The sequence below is a fragment of the Rhipicephalus microplus genome, chromosome X, assembly GCF_043290135.1.
Source record: "Rhipicephalus microplus isolate Deutch F79 chromosome X, USDA_Rmic, whole genome shotgun sequence".
Classification (NCBI taxonomy): Eukaryota; Metazoa; Arthropoda; class Arachnida; order Ixodida; family Ixodidae; genus Rhipicephalus; species Rhipicephalus microplus.
This window is the reverse complement of record NC_134710.1, coordinates 497,811,593-497,831,750: the sequence shown is the minus strand read 5'-3', so window position 1 is coordinate 497,831,750 and position 20,158 is coordinate 497,811,593. Positions and strand designations below refer to the sequence as shown.

The 20,158-nt window shown below is 42.6% G+C and overlaps 1 protein-coding gene across 5 annotated transcripts in view; it reads left to right on the top strand.

The window, feature by feature from the left end:
• Swt1 (Swt1 RNA endoribonuclease) overlaps nt 1-15,611 on the top strand; it is a 323,033-nt gene extending 307,422 nt beyond the window's left edge. For 3 of the 5 annotated variants that reach the window (XM_037412978.2, XM_037412976.2, XM_037412979.2), the window contains 2 exons: nt 10,017-10,152; nt 15,518-15,611. In XM_037412978.2, the coding sequence (XP_037268875.1) occupies nt 10,017-10,152; nt 15,518-15,554 (173 nt within the window). In that variant the 3' untranslated portion in view covers nt 15,555-15,611. Of the gene's footprint in view, nt 1-5,844; nt 5,897-10,016; nt 10,153-15,517 lie in introns of all 5 variants that reach the window. The other 2 variants (XM_075880970.1, XM_037412977.2) reach the window with 1 other exon arrangement.
• Nucleotides 15,612-20,158: the final 4,547 nt, after the last annotated feature.

Genomic DNA, 20,158 nt, shown 5'->3' with positions numbered 1-20,158 from the left:
GCATTATTGTTTGAATCGGGACGTATGAAATTGTCTGTATCAGGACGTGTGGCATTGTCTGGGTCGATACTCCGGGGCTTGAAAGAGGGGTGGCAGATTCTAAGGCTTTCGCATATGTACGGCGGTGACTATCAGTAGACACAGGAGGTGTTTCCGCATCAATCGACATCGGTGGATTGGGCTGGACCTTCTCACTGATGACACCGGTGATGGAACCGACCTCGGCTTGTATAGTCCCGTACAACTCTTTCGTTTCTTTGCGAACAACAGAGCGAACGATTTGGGAATATATATTCGGTGCTCTTGCTCCCTGGGGTGGCGAAAAATTCAGGAGTTGATGCGGCATTCACTTGATGGTCAAATATGGCAGACCATTGGTGCATTGATTGTTCCATTATTGCTGCTTCAGTAAAGAACCCAGGTACACTCTTGGGAGGACTACACACCAAACCAGCAAAATGTTGTTCCTTTACATCACGTATAAGGTGGCGAAACTTCTTTTCTTCTGCCATTACAGGATCTGCTGGCTTGAAAAGCTGTGTCATGTCCTCGACGTACATCGAGACGGTATCGTTTGGCATCAGGATGTGTGATTGCAGTGCACGCTCCGCCCGTTCGCGGCGGTTGGAACTCCTGTAGGTCTCCAGAAGGCGATGCTAGAACTCGCGCCAAGATGTCAGAATATTATTCCTGTTCAGAAACCACATCTGGGCACCGTCCTTTAACCACATCCTTTAAGCAGGTGTGCTTGTTTCGGATATTAGTGGCTTAATTCTAGTAATAGATCGCTGCGACACGTTCAAGCTCACCCAGTCAACATCATGCTGGTCTCCGTGAAAGAGGTTAGGCATGAGCGGATTCTGGACGGTGCAGTATATTGGCATAGAAGGGGTTGGAGCTTGCACGGCAGCTTGTGTTGAACTCATAGTAACTGTGTCAGTAATCTGTGTTAGTGTCTCAGGCAGTAGAATTCGTGTTCTGCGGCTTCCTCAGTGAACAGGGGTGTCCATGAGCTTGTGTACTGGCTGCTGGGCGGGCTCCTGTGCATAGGATGAACCGTGAGTCGTTGAACCCACTTTCTCCATCACTCTTGTCAAGTTGAAAATAACAACCTTGTTATAATAAGCTCGTTGAGTAGACTAGCCTTCACTGGCGCTATATCTACGTGTTGAAATAGTACTTAGAACGATAAAAAAAGAAAAAAAAGCAGGAGAAGGGATGGAATACACGCACCATCTAGGGCTCATTCACAACTGAAAGTTCATTCTGTGTGTGCAAAAATCTACAAAAATGGTGACATAAATAAACATTGAATACACGCGTGTTTAATGTCAATTAATGTAGGCAAAATAACTACCAATATGGACAGGACAGTTCAAATAGCGGAGGAGTTTTACAGATATCTGTACAGTAGTCGGGACAACCACGACCTTGATACTATAAGAACTAGCAGTAACCCAGATGACACCCCACCAGTAATGATAGAAGAAGTCAGAAAAGTTTTGGAGAGCATGCAAAGAGACAAAGCTGCTGGTGAGGATCAGGTAACATCAGATCTGCTGAAAGACGGAGGACAGATTGTGTTAGAAAAACTAGCCACCCTGTTTACGAGGTGTCTCCTGACGGGAAGAGTACCAGAGTCTTGGAAGAACGCTAATATCATCTTAATACATAAGAAAGGAGATGACAAGGACTTGAAGAATTACAGGATGATTAGCTTGCTCTCTGTAGTATACAAGCTATTTACAAAGGTAATTGCTAACAGAGTAAAGAAAACATTAGAATTCAATCAACCAAAGGAACAAGCAGGATTTCAAACAGGCTACTTAACAATCGACCACATTCATACTATCAATCAGGTCATAGAGAAATGCTCAGAATATAACCAACCACTATACATAGCCTTCATAGATTACGAGAAGGCTTTTGATTCAGTAGAAATATCAACCATCATGCAGACACTGCGGAATTAGGGCGTTGATGAAGTATATATAAACATCCTGGAAGAAATATACAGGGGATCAACTGCTACCATAATGCTTCATAAAGAAAGCAACAGAATACCAATCAAGAAGGGTGTAAAGCAGGGGGACACAATCTCCCCTATGCTGTTTACCGCATGCTTACAGGAGGTTTTCAGAAGCCTAGAATGGGAACAGTTAGGGATAAGAGTTAATGAAGAGTACCTTAGTAACCTGCGCTTCGCCGATGACATTGCATTGCTGAGTAACTCAGGGGACGAATTGCAACTCATGATTATGGAGTTGGACAAGGAGAGCAGAAAGGTGGGTCTTAAAGTTAATCTGCAGAAAACGAAAGTAATGTACAACAACCTCGGAAGAGAGCAGCGCTTCGAGTTAGGTAATAGTGCACTCAAAGTTGTAAAAGACTATGTCTACTTAGGGCAGGTAATAACCGCGGAGCCGAACCACGAGATTGAAGTAACTAGAAGAATAAGAAGGGGGTAGAGCACATTTGGCAAGCACTCTCAAATGATGACAGGTAGATTGCCACTATCCCTCAAGAGGAAGGTATATAACAGCTGTATCTTGCCGGTACTTAGCTACGGAGCAGAAACCTGGAGACTTACAAAGAGGGTTCAGCTTAAATTGAGGACGACGCAGCGAGCAATGAAAAGAAAAATGATAGGTGTAACCTTAAGAGACAAGAAGAGAGCAGAGTGGATTAGGAAACAAATGGGGGTTAAGGATATCATAGTTGAAATCAAGAAGAGAAAATGGACATGGGCCAGGCATGTAGCGCGTAGACAGGATAATCGCTGGTCATTAAAAGTAACTAGCGCAATTCCCAGACAAGGCAAGTGGGTTAGGGGGAGACAGAAGGTTAGGTGCACAGATGAGATTAATAATTTTGCGGGTATAAATAGGCAGCAGCAAGCACAGGACCGGGTTAACTGGCGGAACATGGGAGAGGCCTTTGTCCTGCAGTGGACGTAGTCAGGCTGATGATGATGATGAATGTAGTAGAATTACTTGTTTTGTAACAATCGCAAAGGTGAACTTCACAAAGTGCAGCGTTATTTGTGACATATGATTCGTGCAATTTTTCATGTTGTGTGAATAGGTTGATTGTACAAAACAACTGTACTTTCAAAGACTGCATGGTGTTCAATATACAATAACCGCAGTCAGCCAGCAAAGGCTCTTTAAGTAGATCATGTGGTTGAACATGATCTACTTCGTCTACTACAGAAGCGACGATGGCTTCTGGCTGAGTTCTTCCGTGAAATGTTTTAGCGTTTTGGCAGTTTGACGCTTGACATTCGGTAGCACTACCATAAAAAAGGATCACAATCACATGGGCGACGATCCTGTGAAACGGCAAGTTCTAATGACGGTAAAACACGATTTGAACATGCCAAGCTAAGAAAACATAAAACTTGTTAAAACTTGGAAGCAGAGCTTATCTGCCGATGACTTGCGGCGAGGATCCAACGCTCTTGACGAAATACAAGATGCGTACAACACAAAGCCGAATGTGGGTGACTCTGGAACAAACTTGAAGAAATGAAAGACCAGCCTTTTGAGGATAAGTAATTTTTCTCCTGGATGCCCTGCGTGCTTAAGCGTAGGAAGTTCAGTCCCTTTTCATTCAGAATCCAGCTCATACGACACATCAACTTTGCCACAGGCTACCAGAAATTATTTTCTCGAGAAGCTATGCGACCGTCAGAAGCTACCATATTTTCCTTGGGAGAGACGGAAAATAGAGTATTGAAGTATCTTGATCTCCGCATGGGTATTATCAAACTTCAAACGGAAGTCGAACGGTAGACTACGACGTAACAGAGCGACACGACCGAAAGAACCGATGCTTTTGGCCATTGTTTTGAGTAACCCAGGCACATTCTGGTCATGGTGGACTCGTGTGGTCTTGGTTTACTTAAACACAGGCCGGCACTGTACTTCAGAGCCCCGTCCGAGCTGCATGGACCAGTTTTGCTTTATGCTTCTTCTGGAGCGGGGCAGATTGTCGAAAATATAATAAATGCAGTCAGTCAGCGAAAGCAAATAATATGAAGTAGATCACATATGATCACGGCGACGATGGCTTCTGGCTGAGTTCTTCTGCGCCAGTTGATATATTAGTGTCCACAACTGGATTACATTTGCATGCCTAACATAGTGAGGTGAGGTGACACGGTTCCATTCAATGAATTTCGATGCTCGCTGGGGAACGTGTACATAGACCAGTCTGGCAGATGTACATGTGGCCAAAAAAATAAAGAATAAATATGCATTTAACTTCTACACAACTGAAAAAAAATGACATAACCCTGACTGCATTTTTATTTGCCCACTGCAGACTTTTGCGACCTTTTGTGCACAATGGAAAAAAATGTGATGAATCTTAATTTGTGGCGGCAACCACAATCCTCACCACACGTCGTTTCCCTACATTGTTCGGGCTATGCGACTTTTTCTAGATATGTGAAATAGCTGCGTGATTTCTGGCTCATTATTCACATTTACACGGATCATTATTCACATGTGACGTACGTCTTTGTCATGCGAGCTGATTTTTGCAAATGGATGCTACACACAATATGCAGTATACCTCGCCTCTTAGAAACGATCAATTTTCAGCTGGAAACTACTGCTCATCATGTGTCCGTAAGTCTTTTACCGATGCCATGCGTAGTGTGATGTCTCATTTCTTCGTTTAACAATATTCGATTGCGCCAATGCTAAATACTGGTTTCACTGAACCCACAGTGAAACTGAAAGTATAAACCAAGAAACTGCCAATTAAGGAACCTCAAAAATGAGTTTTAGTCCCGTTCTTTTTTTTTTAAACACGTTTGGAATGTGCTCACTGCTTTGTACAGTGCATGACTTGTGAATTAAAATCAAATAATTATCCCCATACCCAAACACTGCGACACTTCTCTGCAGTTGGCTACACCTCATCACGGACAAATAATTGTTAAACTTGTCAAGGAATAATCGTTGAATGATCATGAATTCAGTGTTTCAGCTCACACTTGTTTGTTTGTTTATTAATATGGTCAACCCCAAGTGGGGATATTTACAGGAGTAAAAAAAGCATACAATTTTACAAGATAGCACAAACTTTTATGCTGAAATTCCAGCAAGAAAATTAAATAAATAAAAATGGGCATGAAATACTTTACAAAATAGAGACGTACAGTGAACACAGGCATTTACATTAACATTATGCACAAAAATCAAACACAGGCATGTACACTTACATTATGCATATTGAAAACAAATATTGACAAAAGGAAAGGCAATATACATTGACATCGTGAAGACTAGAATGAATAAAATGGAATAAAAATGAGTGCTATGATGCATGTAGTTCAGAGAAAATAAGCCATTCGGAAGCTTCAGAAAAAGATGTGATAAAGGAAGACATGACAGCTGGGTTTGGCAATTCATTCCATTCTTTAATTGCCCATGAAAATAAGCTGTATTTAATTGCATTGTTTCAGGTGGCTGGTTGCTGTATATACAAACTATGTGTCTAGAGCGGGAATCTGGAAAAAATGCAAAAAAAATGTAGAGAGTTAATTTCAGCCAAATTATAAATAATGAGGAATTGAAATTTTAAACAGTCGTACATAGTTATGAACTCTAAGAAGTCAAGGTTTACAAGGTCGCAAAGTTTGGAAGCAAAGTGCATGTATTTATTTAATATGAACCCAGAAGTCATCCTTTGCAATTAGTCCAATTTATATAGTTTAGCGACGGTGTCCCTTACTACCATAGAATATTTGATTATTGGTTGTATAGCATTGCGTACTGTTCACTTCGGGTGTTGCGCCATGTACCCCAGAGAGTTTTATTTGCCTTTCTACAGGCGACGTCTGTGTGACTGTTCTACCTAAGTCTGGAGTCAAGATTAACCCTGAGTATTTATATTCTGTTACCCTTTTTATCAAGGGACTAATATTGTAATTATATTTCAGAGGTACCGTTTTTTTTTCTATGCTCATGCAAACTGATTTTAAGGGGTTTAAAGTCATCTGCCATTCATTACACCAAAGGAAAATTTTTCTAAGCTGTTGTTCAGGTCTAACTAGTCTCTCAGGGAAATGATCTTGTTATATATAGGGCAGGTCATTGATAAATAAGAAATAAAAAAGGCCTCAGAACACTGCCTTGAGGGATGCTGGTTTCACCGGGTCTAGAAGTCAAGTTAGGTTTACTTGTTTGTACGTACTGTTTACAAGAATGGAAGTAGGAAGTGAACCATTGAGTAATATGTAAATTTCTGAATATTTCATTTACACTAAGAGTTTGAGATGTGAGACATTATCAAAGCCAGAATTCAAGAATATTAGATCAATTTGTTCCCTGCAATTAAATTGCTTGCACAAGATCGTGAACTATAATGCAAGCTGCGTTACAGTAGATCAATGGTTCTCGAATGGGGGTCCGCGGACCTCCTAGTGTCCGTGAAGCCATTTCTATGATACACGAAACCTTCACCGGCGTTTTTTTTTTTTTTTTTTTCAAGTAGTGCTTAAATTTAAGCGTGACTGTGCTATGTATTGATCAACTGTCTGAAATGAAGTGATGTGGCACGTTTGTTTGATGTTTTTGGTAGCAATAAAAGGCACCTGTTTCACGCTCCAGTTGTGTTAATTTACCTATGTACACCCCCTTCCTTCCTTTTCACTTAAGGGGTCATCACTTTCACCAGCCCACAAGGGGTCCCCGACACATCTATGGTTGAGAACCACTGCTGTAGATAATTCCCTGCGAAAACCGTGTTGCACTGGTCATAATAAATTGTGTATAAATAGTTAGACAGATGCTTGCACATTAAATGCTTAAGAAGTTTGGAGCAGGTACTCGTAAGAGAGATGGGCCTGTAGCTACTCACTTACGAAGTGTTACCACTTTTAAGAACTGGAATCACTTTAGCTTCTTTCCAGGCTAAAGGAAATGAAGCCTTGTTAATTGAAGATGGAAAGATTATAGTAAGATACTTTGCGACCCATTGAGCATATCTATATAAAAACTCGTTCAGAAGGCTGTCGGGACAATGTCAATATGTACAAGACAATTTAATGCTCCTTCTTCGTTGATTAATGGGTTGGATACCGGAGGGAGATCGCAAGTGTCAGAAAAAGACTGAAGGGCACCATCATCTTTGGTGGAAACAGAAGAAAATAAAGGAATTGAAATTTTTCGCTCGTTCAAAAGCAGTTTTTTCATTGACAGGTTTATTCTGTTTCTCGGATGGGTTTACATACAGTAGAGGACCAATAATTTGGACTCCACAGGGAATGTAAATAAGTCCGACTTATCGCATGTCCGAAAAAATGAATGCATCAGAGAAAAGTAGTTTTATTGGTGTTTCAGTGCCCCGGACGCCGTAAAAAGCTGTCAGTGCGTTGCTGCACGCACTTCTGTTAAAGTACAACCAAGTAGGTTTGTATTTCTGCCAGTGGGGTATGCTCACTGTAAGACCACCGGTACGACGCTGAAAGAACTGCGAGGCCTCGAGACAGGTCCGCATGCAATGGCTCCGGAGCACACTGTGTGTCATCATCATCAGAGTCAAAATCACTGTTTGTCGTTTGCACAACCTGCTCAATTATATTGTCGTTGTCTAATTCGGCACACGAGGACACATCACAGTCGACATTTGGGAAATCTTCAAACGTAACTGCGTCAGGAATTGGCACACCGCAGCATCGCAGATCGTCAATAACGTCCGCACTTGAATTTGTGCTGGGCGAGTAGGCTCTTCAGTTGCAGTGTCGGGTTCTTGAACTCTCGAACTCTTGGGCAACTTCGACTTGCAGGCGATCACTAACCACTTGCAGAATAACGACAGCTTTCTTTGCCATGGTCAGCATTGTGTATGACTGCAGCGTTTTGTCGTCATCGGCGTGGTCTTTGACACTGGCTGTGAGGGCACAGCAGAGCGCAAAATAAAGCAGGTCCCAACACAAAACAGAGCCCAAACAGAATTCAGGAGAACACAGTACGGCAGACACACACATACGACAGAATGGCGCTGATAACAGCACAGTACCATAACCATAACACCGCGGGGATACATCAGATGTTCGCGATGTCGATACGAACACCCACAGATGAACAGTGCCTCCAAGATCAAAAAGCCTCACAAATCACCTGTTTGCTTTCGTCTGTCATCTCTGAGGCCATACTTTGTGTGATATGGGTACCAAAGGAGATAATGGTGGCTGATTCGGTGTGCGTGCTAGTTTCAAACATAGTCTGGATTATCGAATGCAGATCTGGCCACTGTCTGAAATATCGGTTGTCTTTTCACATAAGTTCTATGGGCCTATCGGCCGTGCCGTGAGACTTTCGGAATTAACGGGCATGTCCGTATTATCGGTGTTCGATTTATTGGTTGGCAACTGTACCAGGAATTAGTGGATGCTGAAGGGTAGGGTATTAAATAATAGAGAAAGGATTGGTTCTTCTAAGAGTACTGATTTCAAACGATGTAGTTATTTCGAATGGTATAAAAAATATCAAAAACTGAAAAATGCATAAAGAAAGAAAAATAAATTCATAAAAACATCAGTGCTACTCTGCACAGGATAAACATTAACAAATTGCTACATGCGTTTTGAACACAAGGTCCTGATAAAATAATAGTGTGATTATAAGCTCCACATAGGCTATTTAAATGCGTACAGTAATGTAACCTCTGGTGCCTATCAGGTTGGCACGGTAAAACCAAGGTTTGTTCACTGTGCGTCGAAAATATGCATCCACACATAGTTGCTTGTGTCTCCCTCATGACATATGTGATGAAGCACAACTCGAAGCAGCCAGCACTCCGGAGCGACTTCTGCACCATCATTGCAGAGAGAACTCCGCTATTTCTGCAGCAAACGGAGTAAATGCTCTCGCCTAAACAAAGTTGACACCTTCCAGACAAGAACCTTTAGTGCGCACCGGTTTTGTTTGCATTGACATGTGGCAGCAATAATACAGCCTTAGGAGAAGATGACATTCACCAGTGAATGTTGTGGGGCTGTTTGACGCACCTTAGCCGTTATTGCTCGAATCTGACAAATCCAAGTCATCCTCCGTACCTGTACTACTACCTTCATTCAAAGAGTCCCGCTCAGGTTAATCGGAATCTGTTAAAATTTGCCATTCTTGAAGAGCACGCGTGCGCCACATTGATGCCATGTATGGAATAACTGCTACATGACAAGGAACGAGCTTTGAAAATTTTTCCGCTGCAGAAAAAAAAACTCACAAGTGAAACTGATAAAAAAACACCCTTTGGATGGCTTGATAAGCACTCAGAGAGCATCACAATTCCAACTTGAAGTCATCATGGGCATATTAACTATGGGAACAGGTGCGGCCACGAAAGTGTTCCTGAGGGCCAAGTGTACGCTAAATTCAAAACAGTCTCGGTGGTTAATGCGTAGTGTTCTGCTTGGCAGGCTCCTTTATTCAGTTGCTGTGGTCGCATTTCATTGGGAAGAAGGCCTCATGTGTTGAACACTCTGCTTATCACCTTGACATGAACACATCGTAGTTATTGACTATGATGCATATATGCATGTTTCAGCACAATGCATTCAGCGTGCCACAAATGCCATCACATTTCTGATGTCATATGCAGAATGCCATGTTGCTTTTTATGATGCAAGTTTGATGTTACATACAACGAGCAATAATATTGAAATTTGTTTGAGTGTCAGAAACACATTTTTCGAACCACTTCACAACTCATTCAAAATGTTACAATATATTTGAAGGCCCAAAATTTTTATTTCAACCGGCATTCATGCCCTATTGATCACTCGTCAGTCTGGAGAGGGTGGTACAGACACCTGAGAATGAGACAAGCACTTTATATGAAATGTTGGCAGTAACGACACCTGTCAGTTGATGTGTGGGATCACGTGAGAGTGTTTTCTTTTTCCTAGTGCTTTCCCCTTTCCTCTTTCTTGCTTGCCAATCAGATCAATTTTCTGTGACCTCATGTGACTGTGGCTTCTCTGGCTATTTTGTCATCAGAGATTGCTCCACTGGCTACTCAGTTGTGCTCGGAGTTGCAGCTGCACTACCCCCAGCTGGCTGGAAGTGTAGCACGGCTCAAGAAGCTTAGTGAGCAAGCACTCCTGGTGGCCACTCCTGTTCAGCTGCTGGTTGGGTGAGTCGGCCATTATTCTTCTGCATGCTTCAAAACGACGTGACAAAGACTAACGTGACCTTTCCGTAGAGGAGAGTTGATCGCAGAACAAAGCGCAATACAGTGTCTATACTTGGCGACCACAATTTTCTTGACATGGGAGTACAGAGGCACGTCTTCCGCACATTCGTAGTGCTCCTCAAGCAGATTGTGGCCGATTTGATTTTCGCTCGCTTGCATCAATAATGCATTTACAAAATTATACACAAGAAAAGTGAATAGAAGACATATGTCAATGGTGTGGCACACATTTGAGTGTCATAATACGAGTATAGTTTATATTAGAAAAAAAACGCGTTTGTGTCCATACACTGCCCCACTACATCGCAGAAGCCATGTTTATTTTGGAAAAGAGGTGTGCTGAAAAGATGGGGCTATCTTAAAAATAGGGAAAAAAAGGAAGACATTCTTGCAATGTGAAGAATAACTCTATTTTACCTATGACTTCCTGCAACTGTGTAGGTCTTATAATAAATAGAGTAGCAGGCATGCACTTCGGCTCTTTAGCTTCCACAGTACTGTCAAAAAAAGCTGTCACCGAGTATACTATACAGTCGAACTTCGCTCCAACAAAATTTCCACGACAACGAAAAATTCACGATTCCTCTTCAGCAATCTATAGGAGTCAATTCATAAATAATGTCGCCACAACGAACACATTTTCTTTGATCGTCCCGCTTCAATGAAATTTTACAATGCAATTCCAGGCTCAGAAACTTATTCTTATGCAGTAAACCCAATTTTTAACATTTCGATGTATTTTTAGAGCCTGAAAATACATCAACGAAGTTAGAACATGCATTGGCACCACCAGAAACCGCCGCTATACCGCCGCTGTTCAGCAGGCATGGGCGCCGCCATTACTAAATAGCGATGGCAATGAGACTGCCCTACTTTTGCCGCTGGCTTGCTTGAGCAGCAGACGATCCGAAGCTGAAACTGAGTCGCTCAGTTCATGGTTTCCGTTACGCAGCTGCTGGGTGCAACTGCGGAACGATGCCTTTTCCGATTCTGATGTTTATCATTATGTTCGCGCTTGGCCAGTGTGGCTACTAATCAGAGCGGCTGTTTGTCTGCATTATCAGCAAAATCAGCTAACCATGAGTGCTGTATGATAAGAATGACATAGAATAATGCAAAAGTCACCGCTCCACAATACCCTGTCTCCATCTCGGCATTGTCGGATACTTTTGATTGCGGACAGCTGCTGGTGTTAACGTGTTAATGCAACTGTTTGGTTCATTCACAAAGGCGGTTTTAGATGTTGCTTCAGTGTACTTTTCACCATGGCATCGCTATGCATGGGCGACAATCACGTCGCGACATTGCTGGGAAAGAATAGAAAGTAGCAGACATTTTTTTTAATTTTGAGAATAAACGTTCCTTTGTTTCGCTAGCTCAGATCAGCGATATTTTTTTTTCGATTTCACTACAACGAAATTTTCGCTTTAACAAAATTTTTTTCGCGTCCCGTCAGTTTGGTTGTAGCGGGGTTCGACTGTAATCCACAATGTCGTCAAGTAAACAGGCAAAGTGGTAGGAGGGCATAGAAATGTGCTGTGCCGCATGTTTTAGCACATGTGCGATGCTATGCCATTATTAATACTCGACATCATGATCCATATTGAAACGAATCTCCAGTTATGTACCCAATCAATAGCAACTGAGTACAATGTTGCAGCTGGGTCATTTATGTGGCTTTAAAGCAAACGAAGCAGTACCATTCGCCAGCGCTCTCTGCCGCAGTTCGTCTCTGCAAAAGACTCCTTCGATATTTACATAAACAAATGTGGCATCTTCTCTCACTTCATCATCTGACCATGATGGACCAGCAGCACAGACAGAGAAAAGTAGGTAGTGCAGGAAAACACATGTATCACTAAATTTTCTTATGTCAGAAATGAGTAATGGGGTGGCGTGTGAACATTAGGTTAAAAGAACATAGGGCAATCATGCAACATCAGAAGGTATGCTCATCAGGCATTGCGTGTTAACAGAGACAGATGTGAACAAGGATTAATTTTGAAGAGACATAAAAAATGCTTGTTAGAGATTCGAACAAGGCATTAAAAAACAATCTTATTCATGTAATAGTGAACCATTGGTGAAGTTACATGATTATAACCCGGAATTTTCAGACTAGCACATGTGAATTTGATGTACAATGTTTTTTTTGCGTTTTTTTATTGGTACTCATTGATTTTTGCGTTTCTTCAGTTTTCACATGCGGAAAGCATAAGGTGGCTGTTCTTATAATTGTTGTTTCTGAAATAAGAAAGTTTAAATCACCGTTGTATACCTGCTTTTCTCCGTGTGTGGTTGCGTTGTCGGTCTATCATGAAGCCCAAGTTTGTCTTGTTACTGTCTGTTTTCACTGTAGAGCCTCTCCCAATGTCTTTGCGAGCCATTTTATCTCTGCAAACTTATTGATTTGGTAACTTCTTCCCGGACTGCCATCAGTCACTGCGTGGCCAGCATTTCTCTTCATCTCCACTGGGATATCAGGCACCCATTTTGCCGTCCTCCAATGTTATTCTTCCCGTCACTCCTCTGTGTTCGACCCCACGTGGCCCACGACATGCAGGGCTGGTGCCACCGTCGGCGTGATGTGCAGGCAGCGTTGTCAGCACCGACGTGCGCTGAACACCAAAATGCCACGTGCTGTGTTGTTGAAATGGGAAGGCTGTGCCCTCGAGAGCCCTGCAGTGTTTTTTGGTATAGGCTGTGGTCGGTGCCACATTGCAGGACGTATACGAGGTCGTGATACAACAGAACCTGATGTCACACCGGTATAGAGGCTGCGAGAAGGTGGATCGTGAAACTTGGAAATGGTTCATCGGCTACAGCATATGAATGCACATCCTCGTGGAAGGTTTTGTCATTGTATGGGAAACTTGGGCGAGCTTGTATGACATGACGGACAGCGCAGAAAACAGACGATAAAAGAGCATTATTTTGGTGCTGTGAATGCATTCCGCAATTGTTCATTGCGCTGAGTTCGTCATCGCAAGGAAATGCTTTCACTGTCACTGAGACGCTGGCCGGCCAAGTACGCTGCTTCTCCAAGCTGGCTAATATATGCTGCCGAGTGCCCACTGACATCAAAATTAGGTGTCATCATCATCGTCAGGCTAACTATGCCCACTGTAGGACAAAGGTCTCTCCCTTGTTCCGCCAGTCAACTGGTCCTGTGCTTGCTGCTGCCACTTTATACCCGCAAACTTCATAATCTCATCTGCCTACCTAGCTTTCTGTCTCCCCCTAACTTGCTTGCCTTCTCTGGGAATGCAGTCAATTACACTTGATGACCAGCAGTTATGCTGCCTACGTGCTACGTGCCTGGCCCATGTTCATTTCTTCTTCTTGATTTGAACTATGATATTCTTAACCCTGGTTTGTTCCCTGATCCACTCTGCTCTTTTCTAGCCTTTTAAGGTTACCCCTATGATTTTCCTTTCCATTGCTAGCTGGGTCATCCTCAGTTTAAGCTGAACCCTCTTTGTAAGCCTCCATATTTCTGCTCCATAAGTAAGTACTGGCAAGATTCAGCTGTTATATACAGCTGCATCTCTTGAGGGATAGTGGCAATCTACCAGTTATGATTTGAGATGCTCGCCGTATGTGCTCCACCGCATTCTTATTCTTCTAGTTACTTTAATTTCATTCGGCTTCACGGTTACTTTCTGTCCTATGTAGACGTAGTCTTTTACAACTGCAAGTGCACTATTACCTATCTCAAAGTGCTGTTCTCTTTCGAAGTTGTTGTACATTACTTTAGTTTTCTGCAGCATAATTTTAAGACGTACCTTTCTGCTCTCCTTGTCTAAATCAGTAATCATGAGTTGTGATTCGTCCCCTGAGTTACTCAGCAATGCAATGTCATCCGTGAAGCTCAGGTTACTAAGGTACTCTCTGTTGTTTCTTATTCCTAATTCTTCCCATTTTAGGTCTCTGAAAACCTCCTCTAAGCATGCGGTAAATAGCATCAGGGAGATTGTATCCTCTTATCTTACACCCTTTTTTATTGGCATTCCGTCGCTTTCTTCATAAAGCACTATGGTGGCAGTTCATCCTCTGTAGATTCCTTCATGGATGTTTATATATGCTTCTTCAGTGCCCTGATTCCACAGTGTGAAGCTTCTTCAGTGCTCTGATTCCATCTATGAAGCTTATCTGTGCAGTAGTCGAGACAACCACGACCATAATGTAAGAACTATTGGTAACCCAGATGACATCCCATCACTAATGACAGAAAAGGTCAGGAAAGCCTTGGAGGGAATGCAAAGAGGCAAAGCTGCTGGTTAGGATCGGGTCACATCAGATCTTCTGACAGACAAAGGACAGATTGTGTTAGAAAAGCTAGCCATCCTGTTTACGAAGTGTCTTCTGATGGGGAGGGTACCAGAATCTTGGACGAATGCTATCATCATATTAATCCATAAAAAGGGCATGACAAGGGCATGGAACATTACAGGCCAATCAGTTTGCTCTCTGTCATTAGAAGCTATTTACAAAGGTGATTGCTAATAGAATTGAGTCAACATTAGAATTCAATCTGCCAAAGGATCAAGCAGGATTTCCAACAGGCTACTCACAATCAATCATATTCATGCTATCAATTAGGTGATAGGGAAAAATTAACTTTATTCACTCCCAAAGTCAAGTTCGTCCATCAAAGCCGCATTTGCTTTCTGCACCTGTGGTCCCCTACGTGCATAAGTTTTCCCATTGCTTGGGGAATATGACAAATAGGTATGGTTTGCGTGTTCTAATGTCAGCTCCCAATAATATGTCCTATGTTTGCTCCAGCTTGTGTAGAAGATGTTCTGGTTCGTGCAAGACCTGCACATTTTGTCCATAAAAGAAAAAGAAGATAGATATGTTGAATGTAAATCATGTGTTGCATATAGGGTAGCATTAGTATCATGCAGAGGGTATATAGGGCAAATCGGGCGGTGCATCAATATGAGAGTAAAGGAACACCTGTCCTCGTTACGACCTCTGGCGGTTTGCCCTTGCCAGCTCATTTTAGGCACTGTGGCCGCCAGCCGATGACAGAGGAAACCACTTGTTTGCTTGGCCATCAGGACAAATGCACTGATGAAAGCATTTTGCATTCTAAGGGAAAGGTGCTGAGTAAACCTTTGGTGGTCCTTGGTGAAAAGGCAGTTTGATACTTCAGTTCAGCGCTGCCGCATTGAGTGATTATATTTTTTTTACTGTTATGCGCCTGGAAAGGGTTTGTTATTTTCCTGAGGTGTATACACACGTGTTGCATTTTGTCCTGATTAGGTAATATTTTTACCCTGTTTGCTCTGCTATGCAGGTGTCATGATGCGACTGCCATGATGCCACGGGACTAGGTCCGCTTTTTGGTATAATTGCGTGTTCCTTCAAATAAATTTTCAGCTGCAAATTGAGTGCCTGTGTCGTGTCTGCGTTAATCTCTTTTTTGTGCTGTCCCAAGCATGAACCAACAACTAGCCCAACTTCTTTATTTTGTTGTGGAGGCGTGTGTTGGAAAGGTGCTAAGCATTTGCCCTTGCCACCGACATTGCTGCAGAACTTATCAAAAATGTTCCACACCTACACCTTGGTTTTACCTTGCTTTGTAGCTATATTTGCTACAATGATTTCTGTGTTTTTCACTGTGCTTCTTAGTTCGTGCAGGTTCTCATTCACTGCTGTTGTTATAGTCCAGCTAAAATTGTTTTGTCGTTTGTATAGTCGCCTCGCAGACTGCTTCTCCTAACAGGAGTTGCGAAGGCTTGCACGTTGTGAAGCTTACGTACTGGCATGGTCACGGGAATATAAAGGGAGTGATGGTAGAAATCATCTTGGAAAAAATTCGGCAGATCCCACACACCAATGATATGCATAAAAAGTTTTGCCATCAAGCTCTTTTAATTGAGCATAGCGTCACAAGGCGGATGCATGTAGCCCTCAGCAAACATACATGTAAAACATTTTTACACATTGATGCATCTAAAAAAATGCAAATGTGAGAACTGGTTGATCATAGTTGCCCAACGACACCACGACTAACGTGCGCACTACCAGCATCAGCATATGGCTGAAGTGTTTTTCTTTTATTATTCTGAGCTGTTGGTTATGCAAAGCGTAATGCTGAAGTTTATGTCTATTTTTGTTTTTTTTTCTTTAAGGTATATTGATGTTAGGCAAAGTAGTTGTGTGCACAACGTTGGTTTACCAGGAAGGTCCACTACACTGGCATCTACTGGTTACCACACAAAGTAACTTATGCTCTGACGTAACGTCAGCACTCATAACACAGACGTCAGTCCTGTCGAAACCAATTGTGCTTTATGGTATGATGATGTGAATGTCACACTTGACTGTCATTAGCAAATCTCCCAAGGGCTGAGCAAGGTTTCTTCAACACACCTTGCTGAAGTATAGGAACGTAAATTTAATTGGACTGCTGTTGAAGTGGAGCCAACATTAGAACCCCAAATGGCGTTAACCCAGCATGACGTCTGTGTCTCTGTGTCATAGCGTTGGGCGAGACCGTATTTCATTGTGAATGGCATTTGCCCCTCCTCCCTCCCGCCAAAAAAAATAAAGGGAACACGATGGGGAGATGCCACGAGTGTGCCCTTGTATCATGGTTTCTCCCCTTCAAGTTCTTGTTCTTTTTTATGCACAAATGTCATTAACAAGATTTAGTGATTTGTTATAAAATGAGATAGCCAACACGGCAACTGCAGATGAAGTTACAGCGCCTGCATAGCACCATAAGACTTTGCATGGGTCTGTTGTTTACTGACTGCCAGTAAGAACACTTCGATTCAATTCATGATGAGATTCTAATCTTTATATTTGTATTCATCTGGTGTACGCTATTCGTATTAGTTTCTCTTTACACTCACGCATAAATTGTCAATCACCTGTGGTGCATATCCAAGTGCTAGAGTATATGTGCCACACGTGTTTGAAGGAAAGGGTTTGATGACGTGCGCGACAATATTTAAGTGGGATAGTGCTAAAGAGCTCGTTTCGCAGAAACTACGGCGTGGACGTTGGTGCAGTGGGTTGTGAGAGAAAAATTATCACATTTCGCATGACTGATAAATCGAGAAACATGCAATTAAAATAAGTAATAAAGATTTCCAGGTCCGAGTGAGAATCAAACCCAGGCAGTTTCTGTAACAAGCAGGTGTTCTATCACACGGCCACGCGTCTGCTTTAATATGCAGTTAAGATAACTTGCTGCGCTTGGAAGTGCAGTGAAAATAATGTTTATGCTTTACAAACACGCACGTCCTGTGTACAGGCTATTGCGTTCAACTCTTAAAGGCAAAGCTTAAGGGTCCCCAGATTTTTCAGGTTATTTAAATCGTGACTAGGCAGTCATATTTATGCAACTCTTTTACAGCTCCCACATGTAATGTCGCAGTAATATTGCGTGTTACAAGCGTACATTGCCATCAGGCGAGCACATGTGATTATATTAGTGACTTTTGTGGTTTAAAGGAGCACTGACATCAAACTTCAAGATCGAGATGTGCCCGTTATTTGATCGCTTGATATGCATAGGTCTTCTTGGCCAAATTAGAACGGCATCTGTCGCGTGGAAGTTATTTTAATTCGATGACAAACAGCGTAGAAAAGCGAAGGAGAAAAAAACGGAAAATATACTGCCCTGCGGCATCGACACTAGTGCTACGTGTTCGGTGTCATACATTCCACAAATACCATCCTGAGTGATGATGCCTTAGTAGTGATGACGTGTACGATCCGAGTGTTCTTATTGTGGCGCCGACTGCCTCTGAAGCGCAGAAATGCACCCGCTCGTCGCGTCTGTCCTTCGTCGCACCGGTTTGAATGATTTCGTGAAATTATCAAGATAAAAACCACTTTTAAGAGAACGGCTAAAGAAAAGAGCATGATTAAATGTGTGCTTGTCGGTCAGCATGTTGGGGAATCGTGAGTTGCAGGTGAGGTGCAGTCGTCTAGTTAGAAGCAAGGAAAAAGCACTATGAGGGTGTCTTTTCATATCACGCATGTGTTAAACATCAACACGACCACAAGCTATCAAAAGTGAAACAGCGTATAGTCAGATATTATCACTAACAAGTAACATGCAGGTATCGTTGAACTTTAGTTCATCTGTAGACTTTGCGACCACGTAAAAGTGGTAATACCGTGTTAACCACAAGACGCTGGATAGGTGGGGCTATCTGGAGGCGCAAAAAAGAACCTGGCAAGTAGAAAACTGATTCTATTTCTCCACCGATGGTCATTCGCGATAGCTATATTGCATTGACCCCTCTGTGTATACCTGAATGCTTTGCACGCCAAAACACACCAATATAGCTAACTGAGACACACGAGCGAACATGGCTGAAACGTGCATCCTCATGCATTTTAGCAGTGCCGCTTGGAATGGCATCCGTTTCGAAATCACTGTTCTGCAAAAGGTTGATCGAAGCAAAAATAATTCGCGACATTGCGAATCGTGGGTATTCCAAGCTTCAGACTATCGTATTGAACCTGAGTCGACACTTAGTACGGCGACGACAGCAATGCAGGTGACAAGGCATGACTTTATGTGTCCGCCTAGCAGACGAAACGTTTGTGGAGTAGCTGAGCCTGACATCACTATTTTCTGTGGAGAAGTGGTCAGCTGTGGCGTGATCTGGAGGTGACAGCGAGGTAGCGTCACCGCTGGTGCTCCCAGCGCTAAAAATTGCGGGATTGCCGGCCATTATAAATAGTGCTAGATACCTGTGATGTAAATCAATAGAAGCGATAGTTATTCATCCTTCAGTTGTGTTTTAGGTCGCAAATTGCTACTACGGGGCCTAAAGCTACTCGCAGACGCGAAAATCTTGGCATGAGTAAATTTGATGTCAGTGCTCCCTTTGAAGCAAGCCACTCATTACAAAAGGCACACACATCTCTGTATTTTTTTATGACCACGTAGTGGGTACATAGCAAGTTCAAAAAGATTTCACACGCATGATTGTGCGTGGTTTAACGCATGCTACCGAAAAGCTGAACGCACTCAAGTAACTTTCAACTTTATCGATTACATTGTAGTAACCCACAACATCAACTTTTCGAGTAACGTCATACTACAAAAGGTAAACAATTAGTGGGATTGTATATATGCGCTATAAGGATAGGATATCACTACCGGGTTCAACTCTTAAAGGCAAAGCCTAAGGGTCCTCCCAGTTTTCAGGCAATTCAAATCCCGACCAGGCAATCATATTCCTGCAACTCTCTTACAGCTCTCAGACCAGGTTCGGATACACCCAAGTTAAGAGGCAATAACTAATGCACCCAGATGTAGGTGGCTAGTTAGCCGGATGGACAGTTGGATGAATGGCAGAAAAAAAAGGAAAGAAACAAACAAATAAATAAAGAAAAAAAGAAAGAAAGGCACTGTCAGAACCTGTGGGTGCCGTATCGGTTTCTGGACGAGGGTTGCTCTCGACATCTCCAGATACCATTAACAGAACACTCGATAGAGCGAAACAGAAGCAGGAATCAACCCCACAAGGCATTTTCGCCAAACACGTGTAACGTTTGTGGGGAATGCTTACAACAATTAATACTAGAAGAAGAAGAAAAAAAACATTTATATCAGGACTAGTTTTGTAAGGTTATGGTGGGTGGTGCCCCTTCTCTAAGGCCCCACTAGCCACAGCAGCTCGCCGCGCCTGGCGAGGGGTGGCCAATCGGCTTTTCATTTACAGTTCTGCGAGCCGCGCCTCCCATGACCAATTCAAAAAATTTCTAATAAACAAAGGTGAGATCGCACTCTCCGGACATTGTGTGCACTTATATGTAATGTGCTGCAATGTCGGTGTACCTCAGCACCACGGACGTGTGTCGCTGTGTCTGTGAAGGTACATTCTGTGTAACCTGTGTAAATGTGAATCAGTGTTTGTTTGCAGGCGACACCAGTTCCGTGCTTGTCTTTTGTGTAGGTTAGGAT